Source organism: Mastigoproctus giganteus, chromosome 10 (assembly GCF_048544385.1).
Source record: "Mastigoproctus giganteus isolate SK-2022 chromosome 10, ASM4854438v1, whole genome shotgun sequence".
In the NCBI taxonomy this organism is placed as follows: Eukaryota; Metazoa; Arthropoda; class Arachnida; order Uropygi; family Thelyphonidae; genus Mastigoproctus; species Mastigoproctus giganteus.
Genome location: NC_143584.1, coordinates 66,951,596 through 66,971,805, shown reverse-complemented (window position 1 = coordinate 66,971,805; position 20,210 = coordinate 66,951,596). Strand labels below are relative to the sequence as shown.

The window sequence follows — 20,210 nt, the reverse complement described above, 5'->3', positions numbered from 1 at the left end:
ACTAACTATGGCTGACCGTGAGCATCCCACTAGCTGTGCCGTTTCGAATATGCTCTGACCCAGTCGTCTAGCCATTACAATTTGGCCTTTGTCAAACTCGCTTAAGTCTGCTACCTTTCCCATCTGAAGAACAAGAGTAACACTGATTAACAGAGCTCAGTATCAGGTGTTTTTTATACAGTGTCCCAACCCACACCATAGTTTACCTGCAGTTGCTTCGATTTGTTTATCGACTCGTTGGTCATAATGTTTTGGCTCATCTGTGTATATGTGAAATGAATGAGGTGTTTAGCAGGTCAGATCTTTTTACATGTAAGTTTGTTCTATTATTTTGACAAATCATACTGAGGTAAAAGTTAGCAGTAGCATTAGTAGAGGTATATGATGCAAGAAAGCAATATTATACAGAATCAATCAAAAAAGGGAGAAAAAAAAAAAAAAAAAAAAAAAAAAACTTTTCCCATTTCACCCATCCATTCACTCCAAAAGTTTGTCCAGTTCTTTTAAACTATCAATTTCCAAAATGACAGATGGAAGTTTGTTCCAGCAATCAATGACATGCCGGTAAATGCAAATTTCTGCACATCTATTCTACAACTGTCTTTTCTCAACTTGAATTTATGCCCCCATCCCAGGTGTGTAATCTGAGCAAGAGGAGGAATGGCATTTCTCTTCATTAGCATTGAGCTTGCTCAAACCATTCAAGGCCTTATAAACCTCAATCAGGTCACCCTGCAAGTGCCTAGTCTCTAGATGTTGCAATTTGCAGAACTTAAGTCTTTCTTAGTAGGAGCAATCCTTTGTTCCCCTCACCAATCTCGTTGCCCTTCTCTCTACTTGTTCCAGCAGCACTACATCCTTCCTAAAATGATGTCTACAGACCTGTATCCAGTACTCAAAGTGTGACCTGACCATTAACTTATACAAGGGGATAATGACCTCCTTATTCCTGCTAGCAAAATCCTTGTATATCATTGACAGGAACACGTGAGCTGCTCCAGCAGTCTCTATGCACTGCCTAAAAACCTCATATCTGACTGCACAATTACCGCCACGTCTGTTTCATTCTCCACTACGAGTCTAGGAAAGTTTATCGCCAGCAATTCACCGCCGCGTCAATTTATCGCATTTTACCGTCTAGAAGCAATAAGATGTGTTTGGTCAAATCATAAAAAGTTATTTTTTTATTTAAGTTTCTGCCTTAAGCTATGATTAGCATATTTTTGGAATTCTATAAATTGTGAGGGAATAGTGTGGAAATAAAAAAACACATGTACTGAAATATGTAATTTAATAGGTAGATTATGTATTTTAATAGTTACATGTATCACAAAAATAGTAAAAAATCCATTATTTAAACAATATAACAATTGGTTAATTTTAAACTAAACTAATTATAACATTAGGTAGTACACTGCAAAAATTCAAAATGAATGTTTATGCAATCTTCAGAATCAGTCACGTTGGGATAATTAATTACAACACAATATTTCTTATTAATAATTTTATATACTATGTGCTATACCTCTTAAATAATCAACAATATCACCCTGTTCATCGTATGCACCAACAAGCCTTTTAATTCGTTCATGACAATCACGATACTTCTTTTTTTTTGCTGCCCGGATCACTTCCACTTAAATATTGTTCAATGCGCATTTCATTAATACTTTCTTTTTTAATGCAATCAATAAATTTCCAAACGTTGGGATGATAAGCAGCGACTTTTTCCTCAAATCCCGTAAGCCACCCTTCAACAGAATTATTCGTTCTTGGTAATCCTTCAAGAACAAGCTGGTGTACGTTCCACATTTCATGGGAATTACTTTGGTGGTCGACAAAGATGTCGTCTGGTTGGGCATCCAATCCATGTATCCTCAAAATAATCAACAACTTCTTGCGATTCTGGACGAAAAACACCATTTTCACACAAATGCAATTGCTGCAAAAATTCGCATATTTAAAGCAAAATTAGCATCAATTTCATAACGTTGTTTCAATCCATTATTCTGAATGGAACGAAAAATACATTGTGAAAAGTGAAAAAAAAACAACCCCATTGCGAAGCGTCAGGAAAAACTCTTCTGCAAGCATTCATCATCGCTGTCTCAAAATCTATAGTTATTGATTGCGGGGACATAGTTGGTTCCAATACTTTCAGCTGCTGTGGTAGAGATACATACGTTTCCTCAGACTTGTTAGGCAATAATGCATAAACTAATGGAAGCGATATTTTGTCCTTGAATCCATGTATCGTATACAGCTGATAAAAAAGTAAGGGAACAGTTTTGAAAGTCCCATCGGCATACCAGTGTTCACTTTGCACTAACGACTGCAAATTTCTTTTCGTACTGAAGATTAACATACGATTGTGCTCGGGTCCAGAATCAAATTATAGAAGCAATTCTCCATTGCATGATGTTTTATATTCTTCTATAAAAACTGTCTCTACGACACATTAGAAGAATTGGGCCATCAAAATTTTGATTTCTTATATTTCGGATCGTTCGTTTCATTGTATCTACTCTTGGAAGCTTAGGGGCTGCTGTTTGGCTACAGATTCTCGAAACATTTGAAATAATACTGTGAGGCGTATTATTTGTTGTTTCTGACTAAGTTTGAATGGTCTGCCTAAGTCTGCCTCAAATCCTGCTGCGCCTCCACAATGATTGTGCTCCTTCCGTGTTTTAACGATGGTGTTATCTACCGTAGTAACTCGAGCGGCACATTTGGTTTTTCGGTAATTTTGACACTTCCAATGAATTTTTGTTTCATTTTGCCTGTCTTTATAAAACAAATGTCCACTAAAGCACAATTTCAGTTTTCTTTTTTCTGATTTCAAAAATTCCACCGACATGATGCGTTCAGAAACTCAAAAGGATGAAAAATAAACTCAAAATAAGAAAATGTTGTGATTGTAAGAGATTATAAATATATAAGTACCTCCCTAATCGGCATGCCCTATTCCCACTACCCTAAAACATGCTACTTAAGTTAAAGGAATTAAGTAGATACCTACCTAATTCCGATTTTGGAAAATAACAGGCAATTAAATTAAAGCACCTGCAATGATATGTATTTCTAGGAAATGTATACCTAGCATATAACTTCCATTTTTAACTGCACTTAATTTTTAAATAACACTTATAGAAAAGCCTTATTTTCAATTAAAAATGACCAATAAATTTATATAAATTATATGTATTCCCTGGCAATAAAATATGCTAGTGATCATTTGTAGGCTATAAATTGTTTATGAACTTAAATTTTCCTAAACTTTCGGCGATAAACTTTCCTAGACTAAGTCTAGGAAAGTTTATTGCCCGCAATTCACCGCCAGCAGTTTATCCCCGCGTCAGTTTATAGCCTACAAATATTGCCAGGCAATACATATAATTTATATAAATTTATTTTTAACTTAAGTAGCATGTTTTAGGGGAGTGGGGATAGGGCATGCCGATTAGGGAAGTACTTATATATTTATAATCTCTTACAATCACAACATTTTCTTATTTTGAGTTTATTTTTCATCCTTTTGAGTTTCTGAACGCATCATGTCGGTGGAATTTTTGAAATCAGAAAAAAGAAAACCGAAATTGTGCTTTAGTGGACATTTAATGTTTTATAAAGACAGGCAAAATGAAACAAAAATTCACTGGAAGTGTCAAAATTACCGAAAAACCAAATGTGCCGCTCAAGTTACTACGGTAGATAACACCATCGTTAAAACATGGAAGGAGCACAATCATTGTGGAGGCGCAGCAGGATTTGAGGCAGACTTAGGCAGACCATTCAAACTTAGGCAGAAACAACAAATAATACGCCTCATAGTATTATTTCAAATGTTTCGAGAATCTGTAGCCAAGCAGCAGCCCCTAAACTTACAAGCGTAGATACAATGAAATGAATGATAGCGCGGAGTGAACACTGGTATGCTGATGGGACTTTCAAACTGTTCCATTACTTTTTTATCAGCTGTATACGATACATGGATTCAAGGACAAAATATCGCTTCCATTAGTTTATGCATTATTGCCTAACAATTCTGAGGAAACGTATGTATCTCTACTACAGCAGCTGAAAGTATTGGAACCGGCTATGTTCCCGCAATCAATAACTATAGATTTTGAGACTGCGATGATGAATGCTTGCAGAAGAGTTTTTCCTGACGCTTCGCAACGGGGTTGTTTTTTTTTTTCACTTTTCACAATGTATTTTTCGTTCCATTCAGAATAATGGATTGAAACAACGTTATGAAACTGATGCTAATTTTGCTTTAAATATGCAAATTTTGGCAGCAATTGCATTTGTGCCCACTCCAATTGTGACGGTCGTTTTTGAACATTTGTGTGAAAATGGTGTTTTTCCTCCAGAATCGCAAGAAGTTGATTATTTTGAAGATATGCCCAACCAGACGACATCTTCATCGACCACTAAAATATTCCCAGGAAACATGGAACGTACACCAGCTTATTCTTGAAGGATTACCAAGAACGAATAATTCTGTTGAAGGGTGGCATAAAGGATTTGAGGAAAAAGTCGCTGCTTATCATCCCAACATTTGGAAATTTATCGATTGCATTAAAAAAGAACAAAGTATTAACGAAATGCGCATTGAACAATATTTAAGTGGAAGTGATCCGGGCAACAAAAAAAGAAGAAGTATCGCGATTGTGATGAACGAATTAAAAGGCTTGTTAGTGCATACGATGAACAGGGTGATATTGTTGATTATCTAAGAGGTCTAGCACATAATATTTCTTATTAATAATTTACATACTGTGTTGTAATTAATTATTCCAATGTGACTGATTCTGAAGATTGCATAAACATTCATTTTGAAATTTTGCAGTGTACTATGACATACCTAATGTTATAATTAGTTTAGTTTAAAATTAACCAATTGTTATATTGTTTAAATAATGGATTTTTTACTATTTTTGTGATACATGTAACTATTAAAATACATAATCTACCTATTAAATTACATATTTCCATACATGTGTGTTTTTTTTTTTTTTTTTCCCTGTACTATTCCCTCATAGTTCACAGAATTCCAAAAATATGATAATCATAGCTTAAGGCAGAAACTTAAATAAAAAATAACTTTTTATGATTTGACCAAACACATCTCATTGCTTCTAAACAGTAAAATGCGATAAACTGATGCGGCGGTAAATTGCTGGCGACCAATTTTCTGGACCCGGTAGTAAAGAAATACAATACATTTGGTACATTACTATGGAAAGTACTGCTACCCATACGCAGTACTTTCCATTTGCTGATGTTAAAAACTACAGTTGAAACATTTCAGTCCATCTGCCAAAAATTTCTAGATCCTTTTGCATACTGTCATTACTGTCATTAACAACCCTGCAAGCCGACCAGGCTAGCTGGGTGGGTAAAGTGCCTGCCTGGCAACACAAAGGTCGCAGGTTCAATTCCTGCCAGGGGTTTGGATCAAAGTACTGCAAAAACCTTGGGAGGTGCATTATGGCCACAGAAGCCTATGCACCAACAACTACCAAAAAAAAAAAAAAAAAAAAACCCTGCAAACCTTTGTATAATCTGCAAACTTGGACATTAAGTGTGATATACCTTCATCAATATCATTGATAAATATAGAAAACAACAATGGGCCAAACACCGAACCCTGTAGGACACCACTAATAACGTTAGTCTACAAAGAGCAGTGTCCTTTGATTACCACTCTGTCTTCTCCCATTCAACCACCCTTTTATCCATTATAGCAATGTCATACTTAATGTCATACTGCTCCAATTTGTACAGTAGTCTTCCATGTGCAACAGTATCAAAAACTTTCCTGAAATCTAAGTATGTGATATCCAAATTATTTTTTGCATCCAGTTCCTTTGTGACCACATCGTAGTAACCAATCAAATTGGTCAGACAAGACTTCCCCTTAACAAATCCATGCTGTGTCTGAACTATAACTGCAGTCTTGTCTAGATGATCCTGCATTACTTCTTTAACTAGTGACTCCATTATTTTCTCCAAATCGGAATTTATTTTATTTTTCATTATTTCCAATTTAATGCAGTGGTAGCCTACATAAATACGCCTTCAAAAGTCACCATAGCAGGTTCTCACACAAAGATGGAGGTGATTTGCTAATGCACCTGCCAGCAGCCAAGAATGCCTTGCAACACACGAAAAAGATCCACTTTCAAGTCAAGCAGAGGTCAGACACTAGACTCCTTTATAGTTTAGAGTAATAGTGGAAACTAAAGGCATAGTTCCAAACTCATTATTGATTTGTAGTTTTTAGACTGATGTTTTCATCATACTTTCTCTTCTTTTAGCGATGAGATGTCTCTAACGAATATCCAGAACCGACTATTTGGGCATCTAAGAGGTATGAGATACCTTTCTTTATACAGAGAAGATCCGGCTTTCTCAAATCCACTCTAGTGGCATATCAAGGCTCCAGAACAGTCAATCAACCTTTTTGACACAACCGGTTATCTACAAGACTTACAACCGCATTGTGCCTTTTAATACGCATGCCAGGAGATAGGTGGCACCACAAGGCAACATGTGCCACAGTTTCAATAGTATCACACCCAGCCCTACAAGATCATAAGGTATGTTTGTGTCAGATGGTACCTGGGATTTCTCCCACCTCCTCATGTGTTCGCTGTATCGAGGACAGTACACTGTCAAGCCAGACCATTGTTTGTCCAGCTTATTGGGCACCAGGCCAATAAGCAGGACAAACAATGTAAATCTCTAAGACAACTAACACTATTATCTTTTATCTAGCATATAGCCTCATGTCTAAATTTAATAACATCAAAATTTTGCCCAACTTATTAGGCCTTTTAACACATCTCTAATGTTCAACCCCAACCAGCGACAGTGGGGCTCGACGTTGCCCATACCTCGCCATGTGGAGGCTAGCAGTGTGGGTCCAGTATCAAGTTTCTCTGGCAGGTCCTGCCACCTAGTTTCCTGGGATTTCAGTGGCTAGGACATTTAAAAAAAAAAAAAAAAAAAAATTTACACGTTTGACATAAATGCTTAACGGGATTGCTGTTAGGAAATCGCTGGTTGGAGTTGAACATTAGAGATGTATTAAAAGTCCTAATAAGTCAGGCAAAATTTTGATGTTATTAAATTTAGACATGAGGCTATATGCTAGATAAAAGATAATAGTGTTAGTTGTCTTAGAGATTTACACGAAACCGGTAAAATTTAGACGTTGATTAGAATTTGGCGGCATTGTTAAGGGTGTACTCTGTCAGTTTAGTGAAAGAGGAGGAGACTGAAGACTGGGGAAGGGGGGGGGGGAGAAACAGATAGAAGAATAGGGACGATAGAGTAGGCATCCCCAAAGAGGTCAGTCGAGACGAACTCTACCAGGCGAAGTATGGAGGGAGGAGAGAGACCTGTCTCCTCCCTCCCCTGATTTGGTTTTAAAGGGAACCGGGTTAGAGTACCCAGTTCAGATCACCAATGGCGTGTTGGCAGCAAAGCCGCAGTATGTCATTGTCGGTGATGGTTGTCATGTCCACGTAGGTCAAATCCGGTAAGAAGGTCAAACTGCCCATCCCGCTCTGGGGGTGGGATAGGTTACCTGGCAGTGGGAACCCACCAGTCGAAGGGGTGGGAGAGACACACATTTACCTCATTCATAATCTGCATTCTCACTCTACTTGAATTTTTTTTTTTATTACTTTTCTTCTTTTATAATTTTATTTTCCAAGTTTTATATATATAGAATCAAAATATTACAGAGTTTAAATTATAAAATTAAAACTTAAATATTAAGTGTTAAATATAGAACGAACCGATTAATGCCATCGTGCGATAAGGCTGCATCGATTTTCAAACCATGGAGGGCACTTACACTATAACTTATCTAATTGCGATATATATATATATATATATATATATTTTTTTTTTTTTTTCACTCACATTCATTCATCTTTTTCTCACACACCACGGGGGATGCAATGATGTGTAACGTAAATTTAAATACTAATTAAAACTAGGGTTTGTGTGTACTTAGCTAGAATTTATGGTTTGTGTTCTTTTTCTCACACACACTTTCATTCATTCTTCTAGCTCTCATTTCATTTATTCGACTCTTGCTTTCTGCACTTCATTCTCTGGGCACCTGAACTTACTGTTATTCTTCAGTTGTGGTGCAGGCCTAGCCACAAGTTTTTTTGCAGGCCAGGGGAGAATGCAGTGATAGTGTTTATGTGGTTAGTAAATGTTTGTTAGTATATATAAAGTAGTGTAAGTTATTTTTAACTTTATATTCTTTCGGCCAATTACATTTGCTCCTCCACTCATTCCGAATCACTCTTTCCCTCATGCTAGGTCACTCTTTCTTTCACCAAACTGCCATTTATTCCCTTTTACCATAATTCCTAGTTCACTCAGTGCCCAACCTATTCATTGTCTTTCATTCTCATTCATTCATTCTATATTGCATCCTCTTGCTACCAACTTACTGATATTTTTCAGCTAATCTGCTTCCCTGGCTGCCTGTACATCTCCCTCCCCTACATAGTTACTTATTTCGTGTGGGGCCCCAGTTTCTACACATGGCAGGATAGTCCTGGGGAGTTTTGTCATGTCAGGTTTCTTGTCAGGGCACAGAATACTGCTATCCTGACAGTTTTTAAGTCATCGTCTGGGCGTGGTGGGAAATTTGGGCAATTTTTAACTATTGATTATTGTTTAATTGCTGGGGGGGGCTGAATTTCCATTCTTTGGATTGTTCTGCACATTTTGAATACTTTCTATGTGAAATATGTAAAGGCTTTATAATTTTCCTCTTCTATGATGAACAGATGTTCTTCTCCCCTGGGAAGGGGGCCAATCTGTGCTATCAGCTCTGTTCTCAGGATGTCATATATTATACATTCATATAGAATCTGTGCCCAATCTTCACTCTTGCCACAGGTGCAGTTTAGGTCATCAGTCGGCCCTGAGGAGGTTAGTTTCACCTTTAGGGAGCCGTGACCTGTCAATATAAATGTTGTAAAAAGTCCAGGGGCATACCACTTAGGTGGCTTTGGGCTAACCACTGACACCCGTGGCAGAAACCATTTGCTAACCAGACCTCTGGTTTCCTGCTCCTACTTTGTTTGCCATAGCTCATGGAGTTTTATGGCTATTATTTATTTTTTTTTTCATCATTGAAGGTGTTGGTTGTATTAAGGGCTATCCACAGAAATTCTGTGGGTATGCTCTTTTTAAATCTATAATATAAGCCTCTTTTGGCTACTTCCAGGTAAAGTGGGAGAGCTCTGGCCAGCAATTGTAGTGCAGGTGTGCTTACTGTGCGACATGCTCTGGTAATAGTGAGTAGTATTGTCCTTTGTATCGATTCTAATTTATTCCTATTTCTTACTTTGGCCGAGCGGGTGAAACACGCACTGGTTCCATAGGTGATAACAGGTAGGAACACTGCACGGTATATGATTGCCAGGGTCTTTCTTTTGAGTCCCCAGTCTGCTCGACTGATCCTGGCAATCATACCTACATAATTTCTCACTTTCTTTGCCAAGTAGATCAAATGGGGATAAAAAGTTAATTTTGAATCAAAGACCACTCCAAGATATTTGAGTTCTGTTACCATTTTTATAGTGGTTGTGTTAATTTTGATTTGTGGACGTCTTCTTATGTCCAAATTGCCTTTTAGAAGTATTTGTTTGGTTTTTTTCAGGCGATATTTTGAGCATGTGCATTTGTGCCCACTCCTGCAGCTGCAAGCGGGCAGCATTTGATCTTTGCTCAACAACCACTCGCGTGTTACCTTTTACAAGGAAAATCATGTCATCTGCAAAGGCCAGGCTTTCCACAGGGCCCAGATCCAAGGCCAGAAAGTCATCCAGAACAATGTTCCAGAAGAAAGGGCCAAGGATTGAACTCTGCGGGCAGCCTTTATTCACAGAGCGTGTCAATTCCTGGAACCTTGTACGTACTGATACACTTCTGTCTGTAAGGTAGCTGTTTATTACCTTAGAGAGGTTTTGTGAGGCATTTGTCTGGTGGAGTCTCCTAAGGACACTAGGCCACCAGAGTGAGTCATATGCCCAAGTGACTTTGCTTGGGCATATGACTATTGACTTTAATAGAGATTGCCAGCATATATTTCTCCTCTGTGTTTTTAACTGTTGTCAGTAGATGGTGCATGGCGTCCTCGGTAGAGTTGTCCTGCTTAAAACCATACTGATTTTTGGAATGTAAACCTGCTCCTGTGTAATATTGGGCTAATCTGCAATATATTAGTCTTTCATATATTTTCCCTAGTATAGGGAATAGGGCTATTGGTCTACATGATTTGGGATCAGTACGGAGTTTTTCAGGGTTTTTGAGAATTAGTCTCAACACTGTTTTTTTCCATATTTTTGGGAATATACCTTCTGTTATACAGTTATTATATAGTGCTATTAATTTGTCCGGTGCTATTTCCACTAATTTTTTTGATAATCTCAACCTCTAAGTGGTGAAAACCTGGGCATTTATTGTTTTTGGTTTTAGATAATGCTATTTCTAAGTCTTGTATAGTGAACAGAGGTTCAGTATTGGCATTGTCATATTCAGTGTTTTCTTTTATAATGTCCAGCTGGGTGGGGGAAAGATCCCCAGTTTCAGTTTGAATAATACTGTCTAGGATGTTATTTACAGAGTCTGCCCAACACAGGGTTGGGGTTCCATCTGGTTTGACAGTAGTTTCTAAGACATCTCTTGGCAGCTTGTTGGTCACTATTCTGTAGACAACTCCGCAAGAGTTATTGTTTCCAGTGGTTCCCACCAAGTGCCTCCAGCATTACTTTTTCTTGTCCCTTATGAGGGCTGTATACTGATTCTTGAGAGTTCTATAATCATCTCTCAATGCATCCACCTCATTTTGTGGCCAAGATGTTCTGGCTCTTTAAAAATTTCTCATCGCCTGGTGCACCCTTCTCCTGAGTATAGTCGGTTCAGGGCACTACCAGGGTACTGCCTGCTTCCTCAGTTTTTCCCGTGGGATAGACAGGTCTGCTGTTTTTGTTAAAATGTTTGTCATAGTCAGTGCTTGCTTGTCTGGGCTACAGTTGCTTGATCTAGACCACTCATTTTGCTGCTGTACGTTCTGCAAAAATCTGCCAGTTGGCCTTTTTGAGGTTATACCTTTTGATATCCAACAAGGAGTGTTGGAGTGTTTGTAATTGCCTTTTTAGTTTGAAGGTGATGGCTCTATGATCCAATGTGGTCCAGACCGGCTGGACACACCAGTCTGTAATTTTATAAGCTATTGAATTGGTGGCAAGAGTAACATCAATGTCACTCTCTCCCATGGTACTGCTAAAAGTTGGGAGGTTATTTGGTTGGTTTAGCACTTGAGGTGGCTATATAGTCTGAAAGTATCTGGCCAATGTGTGTGCCTGTTCTGTCTTCCATACAGCTATGCCATAAGGCTGATCGGCAGTTGACATTAGCACACACTATGATATTTGCAGTAGGTAACAAGTCTATGATTTCTTGTAGGTATTCAATAGCTGGATTTATATCTTCACTTGGTCTAGAATATAGTGAAGTAATGTAAAACTGTCCCACAGCACTGGTGATATGGGCACACACTGCCACTGGAGAGCAGAGGTAACCCACCTTTGTGACTGTAAGGTCAGTATTTTTAACTACTATTGCTGTAGAAGGGACACCTGAGGTGTATTCTATTATTTTATAGCCCCCTGGATATCCTTGAACCCTACCCATATGTGTGTAGGGCTCTTGGAGTACCAAGATATCGATATTATTTTCTTCCAATTTGAGTTTGATCTGATCTAAAATGGCTCTTGCTCTTTGAGCATTCAATTGGACAAGATTTAGAGCCCTAGTCACATTTATGTTTTCAATCTGGCCCATAGTTGGTCCTAGATTGTATAAGTTTTACCATTTTTTTTTTTTTTTTTTATAACAGAGGCATTTATCATCCCTGATACTATGTGTATAGTCAGTCAGCCGTACTGCTTTACAGGTAGCACATTTTGGCTGTTCTTGCAATCGTGGCCAGTGACTGCACAGTGGCCACAGACAGGGGAATTCTGACTGCAGTCTCTGGTAGTATGGCCATAATTATGACAGTTAAAGCACTTTTGTACAGGAAAGAATTCCCTGAATTTATGGCTGGTCCAGCCAGCGTAGACTCTTTGCTGTCCTTGTAGGTTTTTCCAAATTCTGGGTGACACTTCCACAATATCATTGAATTGCCCATTTCTTTTATTTTTTGTCCCTCTTTTTAGAAATTCTTTGGCAAACTCATCCAGTTCCTTTGTATTGATAAAGTTTTTGTTGTAGAAATCCAACATAAGATCCCTTTCCAGAGTTGTCTCAGGGATGTCAAATAGAATAATGTTGGGGTTCCTGCCACTTGGCTTTTCTGTTTGCAGTCCCAGTTTTACTACCTCTGGGTTGGTTTCAATCTTTTTAACATCCTCTTTATTTGTTACTTCAATTAAAACTCCATTATCTTTTATTTTTCTCATGTTATTCACTTTTATTTCTTTCAAATGAAGTTTTAATTTTGTCATGACAGTATCCCTGACTGCCTCGCTGGATTTGTATGTAGTCAGGCTTTGGTGTTTCCTTAGTCTTATTTTTGGTTTAGTTTGTGATGAATCTGCTTTGGTAGCCCTTGCTACTTGGGCATAAGTCAAAGTATTTATTTCTTTATAATTATTCTTCTCTTCGGTCACCATTTCTACTTTTTTTTTCAATACTTTGTTTTCTGTATTTAAGTTCAACCACTATGTTCAAAACAGACCAGCAGTTCACTATCTGCAATCTTGTTGCAGATGTAATCCTATAAACAGACTTTATAAACAGACAAAAGTCTGTTTATAAAGTTGAAATTCTTCTAGGAACATTTTCATTTCTTTAATTTGTCTTATGCGATCCTCTATTTGATTTATAAGATGAAATTTCCTCTCCTCCTCTGTTTTTGTTACCTATGACTCTAAATTATCATTCTCCTTTTGATCTGTATTTTCTACTTGTTTTTTGCCTTTTCTAGCCCGTTTTGAATTAAGGTGGCAAAGATTCTAAGTCTTCGTTTGTAATTTTTTCATTGTTTAGTACCTCTATCCCGCAATCAGGTAGGTCCTTCAAGTCAGGATCGCGATCAATATTTTTAAATTTTTAAGTTCTTTCCCTTGAGTTTTGGTCTATGCCAGTCATTTTGCTGTTATTATAATGTTCCTTATATCCAGGGGAGTGATTAAAGGTATATTTTATCATCGTGGGCCTATTAAAACCCAAGATGCAACGTTTTCCAGTTTTGGCGGGTAAACAGTCACACACAAAGAAAGATACTCTTATACACAAGAATATGTTTAATCTAACTGCAATATCGAAATCGGCAATAGTAGGATCGCTACCGCTAACACTGTAATAATTGTACTGCACATAAACACGTTCAAAAAACCAACAATAGCTAAAAACAACTATAACAAGCTTGCCTGAATAATACTAGTTGTTTTCATCTGTACACAACATGAAGAATCCAAGTTCTATGGTTTTTGAAGCCGGAAAATCCAAGAAATCCTCCCTGCCGCCGTTGGTCACTATCCGCCGTTTACATCAAGTGGGGCTTCTTATAGATGCGTCCGTTCACCTCCACGATCACAGCGCCCTCCTATGAACAGAACAATAACCCATACCCTAGTCACAGGACAGAGACTCCAATGCTATCAGCCCTACAAATTTGATGATCACCCTCTTGATATTCTGGAGAAGGTAAGGAGGATTTATACTGATCTTTACCAAATCAACAAAGAGCCAGGTCCCATCTCTGACCCAGTGACGCTGAGTCGGAACTGTCATTGCCTCATCGAGAGCCTGTCCATCAAACGAATTATAAAGGAGTGTCTTCTAACATTCTCTCAACTTGCCTTTAGAATTAATAACATTCCTGCAGTCCACTTGAAGCCTCTTTGCATTTCTCACCTCATCCTTCAGGGGATTAAGAGGGGTCAATGGACCAAATCAATGGGGAGAAGGAAAACTGCAGCTTCTCAAGACTCTGAAACATCTGCGTAAAGATAAGGAGTTACGTCTTTGGGTAAATGTAACCATTTCTTCACCACTAATCTAACCTGCATATCCAAAGCATTCAACTGCCCAGCTGTAACTTTGCCCAGAACTAAACGATGGAAAAATCTGGGCATTAAGAAATACTTTAGAATAAACAATCTGTGTTGGGGTTCAAAGGGGCTTTATTCAGCTTCACCAAATGCAGGTTTAGATTGACCCAAAACAAAGTTTCGGTAAGGGTGAACTCGACACCCAAATACTCTCACTTATCTGAGATAAGTGGGAGTATTTGAGTGTCAATCCTACATTTTTTGATCATATTTGTTAAAGAAGTAATGATCCTAGATTACTTCTTTAATTAGTGACTCCATTATTTTCCCCAAAACAGAAGTTAAACTAGCAGGTCTGTAATTACTTGTCACCCTTTGATCCCCCTTTAGGAATTGAGGATACATTTGCACATCTCCAGCCATAGCGACCTTCCCGGAATCTAAGAATGCTCTCATAATTATGGCTAAGGGTTTCCTTACTTCCTTTGCTGTCTTCTGTTTCTAAACACCTTTTGTTTCTAAAGTTCTTCTAATAAATAAATTCTGTAATTTCAGTATTGCTAATTACATGCTTTCATATGTAAAGATCAATTTGAAGTGTCTGTTCAATTCATCAACAATATCAGCTGGGTTATCTACAAACTTCTCTGTATTCAATACATAATGGTCCAATCTGATTTTTTCTTTTTCCTATTCAGTTATGGAAAACAACAACCCTCTCCGCCATTCACCTGATCATGTATCAAAAATTGCATTTCTATACTTGTCCCTACTTGTGGAAGAAAAGAAAATTTAAACATATAAAAATAAGTGAGAGCAAATAGGAGTGTAAAGCAGTACAACTTCCACAAAAATGTGGACAAGGTATTCCCCTGATGCAGTGTATATTGTAAAACAAAAAAAAAATTAAAGTAAATTAAGAAGTAAAATAGTGATAAAATTAAAATAAGTGCTTACAGTGCAACTTAGATGCAATAATAGGTGGCTATAAGTGAGAATTAGTAGATGATGCGATTTAGTAAAAATTTATGAGAATATGTACCTTTCCATCATCACCCTCTTATTACACTAATAGCTTTATGAATGAGAAAAAGAAGTAGAAAAAATAAAGATAAAAAGCTAAGAAAGATATTAAAGCTAACATCAGATTTTAATTTTGTAATTTTTCTTCCCCCTTTCTTGGACTTATAACCAAAGTATCCCACCTTTATCTAATGCTTACTCTTACTTCATATAATTAATATAATCATTTTTGCTTTACAGTTCCCTTCTCCCTAATTGGCTATCCAATTCAGCCTATAATTTTTTTTAATTCATTATATCATATAGGATTTTTGCACTCTTTCTGAAGCCTTCAATATCTCCAATTTCTGGTATTCTTCTCCTATTAGTTTTGGCATTTTATGTAACGTACGCTTTTATTTTCACACTTCTCAATAGATTTATTACTTCTACCTCATATATATATATATATACATACACATGTTGAATTAAATAATAAAAGGGGAAACAAGAAGGCAGAAATATGGAGAAAACAGCAGGTAGTCTAATGCAGTCAAAGGCAGCAAATGTTAAATCTATGTAGAGCATGGAAAATAAAGTGAAAAAAAAAAAAAGGGGGAAGATAGAGTGATAGAAGGTAACAACGAAAAAAAATGGATAAGAGAAAAAAAATTATAAAACTGATAAAATAATTACAAAACACACACACACACATCAATTTGCCTCCAATGCCACACTGCTCTAATTTGTCCAGCAGTCTTCCATGTGCAACAGTATCAAAGGCTTCTCTAGGATCCAAATATATGATAAAGTTATTCTTTGCATCCAGTTCCTTAGTGACTACATCACAGTATCCAATCAAATTAGTCAGACAATACTTCCCCTTAACAAACACATGCTGAAGTCTTATCTAGATGATCCTGCAATGCTTCTTTAACCAGTGCCTCCAATAATTTCCGTGGAACAGAAGTTAAACTAACAGGTCTGTAATTACCTGTGTCTCCCTTTGATCCTCCATTGTGGATTGGGGTCACATTTGCACATCTCCAGTCCATGGGTACCTCTCCACTGAGTCCAGGGAAGATCTCATAATTATGGCTAAGGGTTTGCTTACTTCCATTGCTGCCTCCTTTAATATAACAGATATATTCCATCCACCCCAGGTGCCTTTCTCGTATTTATCTTTAACAATTTCTCCTCCACTTTACTCAGTTATTACAAGATTATCTAGTTTACTGCCAGAGTTGAATACACCTCTGGCATTCCCCTCCCTGAATGACTCCTCATGTGTGAATGTTGTTGCAAAATATTCATTTAGTTTGTTAGCTACCTGAGCAGGATCATCAACAGTTGAACCATCGATATCAAGTGGACCAATCTGATTCATCCCCTTTCTTCTAGAGTTTATATAAGCAAAGAACCCTTTGCTGTTTTTCTTTGCATCCTTTGCCAAAAATTTCTCGTATAATCTGCCTTAGCCTCCCTAACCTCCTTTGTAACTTGGTTACAGACCAGCTTATATCTATCAAGGCTTCTGTGTCACATGTTAATTTATATGTATCCCATGCATTTTTCTTCTCTGTCACATGTCTAATTAGTTCATCTGACTTCCATTTAGGCCTAAATCTTGAACAATATTTCTTTGTTGGTATGAAAAGCCTAGTAGCTTCCAAGATTAATTCTTTGAATGCTTCCCATTTTGAATTTGCCATTGGTAACATCATCAGTTGGTTCCACCATTAGAATTTAAATACTGTCTCAGACCACCGTAGTCACCTTTACAAAAGCAAAAACCTTTCCCTTTACCCCTGATGGTAGTTACCTCTTTGAGTAAATCCCACTTCACTGTGATCACTGTGATCACAGTGATCACTGTGATCACTGCCACCTAGTGGTTCCTTTATCTGCAGATTCTTGATGCATGAAGAATCACTACTGATAATCAGATCAAGAGTATTACTCGCTCCAGTTGCCTCCCAAACATGCTGCTGTAGAAAACAATCATCCAATAAATCCACAAAAGCCTTGCTAGTGTGTGAGTGACCAACCCACAAATTCCAGTCAATATCCGGGAAATTAAAATCCTCCATTATAAGACACTAATTTACTGGCCCACTCTATTTCTCTGCATAATTGCTCATTATACTCATCAGATTCATTAGGCCTATAACACATACCTATTATCATTTTTCCTTTCCCAGTGTTTGTCACACCAAACAGACTCAACATTGCATTGTCCACCAACATTAATTGGATGCACTTCCTTAGATTTTATGTGTTTCTTAACTAACAGCATAACCCCTCCACCCTTCCTGTCCTGTCTATCCTTTCTGTACACATTGTACTCCCCAAATTGCAGTTCTGCACTGCTTATATCTGTGTGACACGATGTCTCTGATATCCCAACAATATCTGCCTTTGATGTCTTGACTAGCACTTCAAGCTCATCGAATTTATTAACTATACTCCTAGCACTGGTGTACATGCAAGTATACATGCACCTGTTTCTACTCTTAGTTACCCTAACACAGCCCATGTATTTACTTGTTCCTCTATGACTCCCAGCAGTCCTGGAAATTCCCATTGCCTTGTTTTCCAGGCTGCTGCTCAATTGCATTTCAATAGAAGTAGTGCAAGAATCACTCTTACCCCTGCCAGCGGCTACTGTTACTCTATTAGGCCGTGTATCCCCCCCAAGCTAGCAGTTTTCCGACCCACCTAACTCTGACTCGATAGCATCAGCAAATATTCTTGCCCCCTTTCTATTGAAGTGTATCCCATCACTGTAGAGGCAGTCTCTCCTGTTAACAAGCACAGGCCATGCTGACAAAAATTCTACCCCTTGCACAATCTCTCCAGGGCTGAACTGATTGACAAGGCTCTCATCATATACTCCCTCCTATTGTGTCTGGGCAGAATTGCAGACACTTTCAAATTCAACCCTAACTCTCGGCTTTTTTACAGCATTGTTTTGTACTTGTTAAGTAATTCTGCCGGTCTCCTACTCTTAATATCATTAGTGCCAACATGCACAACAATATCACCCTTTGTGCCCTTAAAGGATGATATCTGCCCTACAACGTCATCAACCTTTGCCCCTGGCAGACATACCCTGGTCCTGTTCCATCTATCCTTTTTGCACAATATAATCCCAGTTTCTCTGACAATAGTCACCTACAACAACTAGTTCCTTTGGGACCAGCGCATTCTGCCTTGGGGGTTGCTGCTATGTTGGGTGATGTTCAAGTGCAAACTCTGGCATTGATGTAGGCAGCTGAGAACTTGATGGGTCCTCAATTTAAATCCTTCGAGGGCATCCACCCTGTCCTTCAAGCTCTCATATAAGCCCATAACAATGCCGAGTTGGCGCCTGATTTCCTCGCACTCCTTATATCGCCCACACACAGACATTCCCCTTGGCAATATCGTGTCCAGTTCCTGATTGCTGCCCAAACATCAAACAAGCAGTGCATTTCAATAGACTGTGATTCAGAGGACAACCACCCCTCTCAGTTCTCCCCTGAGCCACAGCACTTTCACTAGTTTGAGAGGCGCCTCCGTAGCCAGGTGGGAAGGAGCAGCAGTGTGTAGCACATGCTTCTTGATTAGACCCGGGTTCAAGCCCGTCACAACCAAATCCGGAGGATGCGGAAAGGTCAGGGAATGACCACTGCATATCCCAGAGCAATATGGCCTTAGTTGTTAATGCTCCTAAAAACCAAACAAACCAAACCAACCAAACTGGTTTGAGTCTTTTGCTTTGCTGCTCTGGTCTGAGTCATGATTTCTACTGAAGTTCAATAAAATTCCAATACAAAATATAACCCTAAACCTATATCCCAATGCAGTTATAACACTATATATATGTATTTCAGTATCGGATATTATCTCCGAGTTACGTCATATGACTTTCTTATCCTCTGTCAACTTATATGTATTAATTTATGATGTTACGTTTGTAATAACTAGGTTGTTATATTTATTTAGTTAAAAAAGTACAATTCAATTGACAATGAAATTTAGTAAATTTTACTGATTAATTGATACTACTATATTTGCTATCTAGTTTTCTGTTAAACCTCAGGCTAGCACACGTATCGTACAACAATGGTTGCAAGTTATGAACGGTTAATCTACAGACATGAGGTATTATTTACTTTCCAAATCACGCTATCTAAATTCAAAATAAACCACGGAGCTTGACTAGGTCTATAAGCTACTTATAGAAAATAATTTAATCTTACAATTAAGTCAATAATGCGGCTAAGTATAATTAAAAACTTTGTGTTCGTGGGAGCTGCAAAACCTATCCACACATGGATTTGATACCCTTACCGATATTAAGTAATAACCTACTAAATCTCTATCTAAATTCAATTTAAACTAAAGTATGGTTACTAGGAATATAAAGCAACTCAAAAAAATTAATTAATATGCCAATTTAAGTCAATAAAAAAGCAAAAACTTCTCTTTTTGCTGGAGCCGTAAAAACTTTGCCTATTTACGTGTACTCTCGCACCCACTCTAAGTTCAATTAAATAAATAAATATTTATTAGAGAGAGAGAGAGAGAGAGAGAGAGAGAGAGAGAGAGAGAGAGGGTGTGTGTAAAAACCCAAAAATTATAATTTTATCTTGTCATCCATCAGAGTAATGGACGATTTTTTTTCATTTCATTCTTTATATTTTCATTCATTATACTTTTCTTAGTATGTGATTTTTTTTGTTTTATTATTTTATTTTAGAGAGTAATTTTATTTTGCTCTGCCATTTCAAATCAAAATTAAAACAGCAGCCATTGTTGTATTTGAATTTCTGGTTTATTTCCGTTCAATCCACTTTTTATCCAAATTGTTGTACTGGTAATACAACAATTTTCATCAGGTTTCAACCACACGGCAAAGATTTTCTTGCCTATAATCTGAAATATTTGATTCCATCCCCTATTTAAATAAGGTATGAAAAGGGCTAACTGAACAGTAGCATTTTACACTTTAGTAATAAAATGTTACATACCTTGTCAGATGCCTCTGGATTATCAGGATTTTTGTCTGGATGATATCGTAAAGCCAACTATAGAAAACAACAGAATACTTGGTACACA

The 20,210-nt window shown here is 37.6% G+C and overlaps 1 protein-coding gene across 1 annotated transcript in view; it reads right to left on the bottom strand.

The window, feature by feature from the left end:
* The window catches only part of LOC150079065 (dnaJ homolog subfamily C member 5-like), a 181,631-nt gene that overhangs the window by 102,791 nt on the left and 58,630 nt on the right, over positions 1–20,210 (bottom strand). The window contains exon 3 of the mRNA XM_090382579.1: positions 20,123–20,179. Coding sequence (XP_090238705.1) covers positions 20,123–20,179 — 57 coding nt within the window. The remainder of the gene's footprint in view (positions 1–20,122; positions 20,180–20,210) is intronic.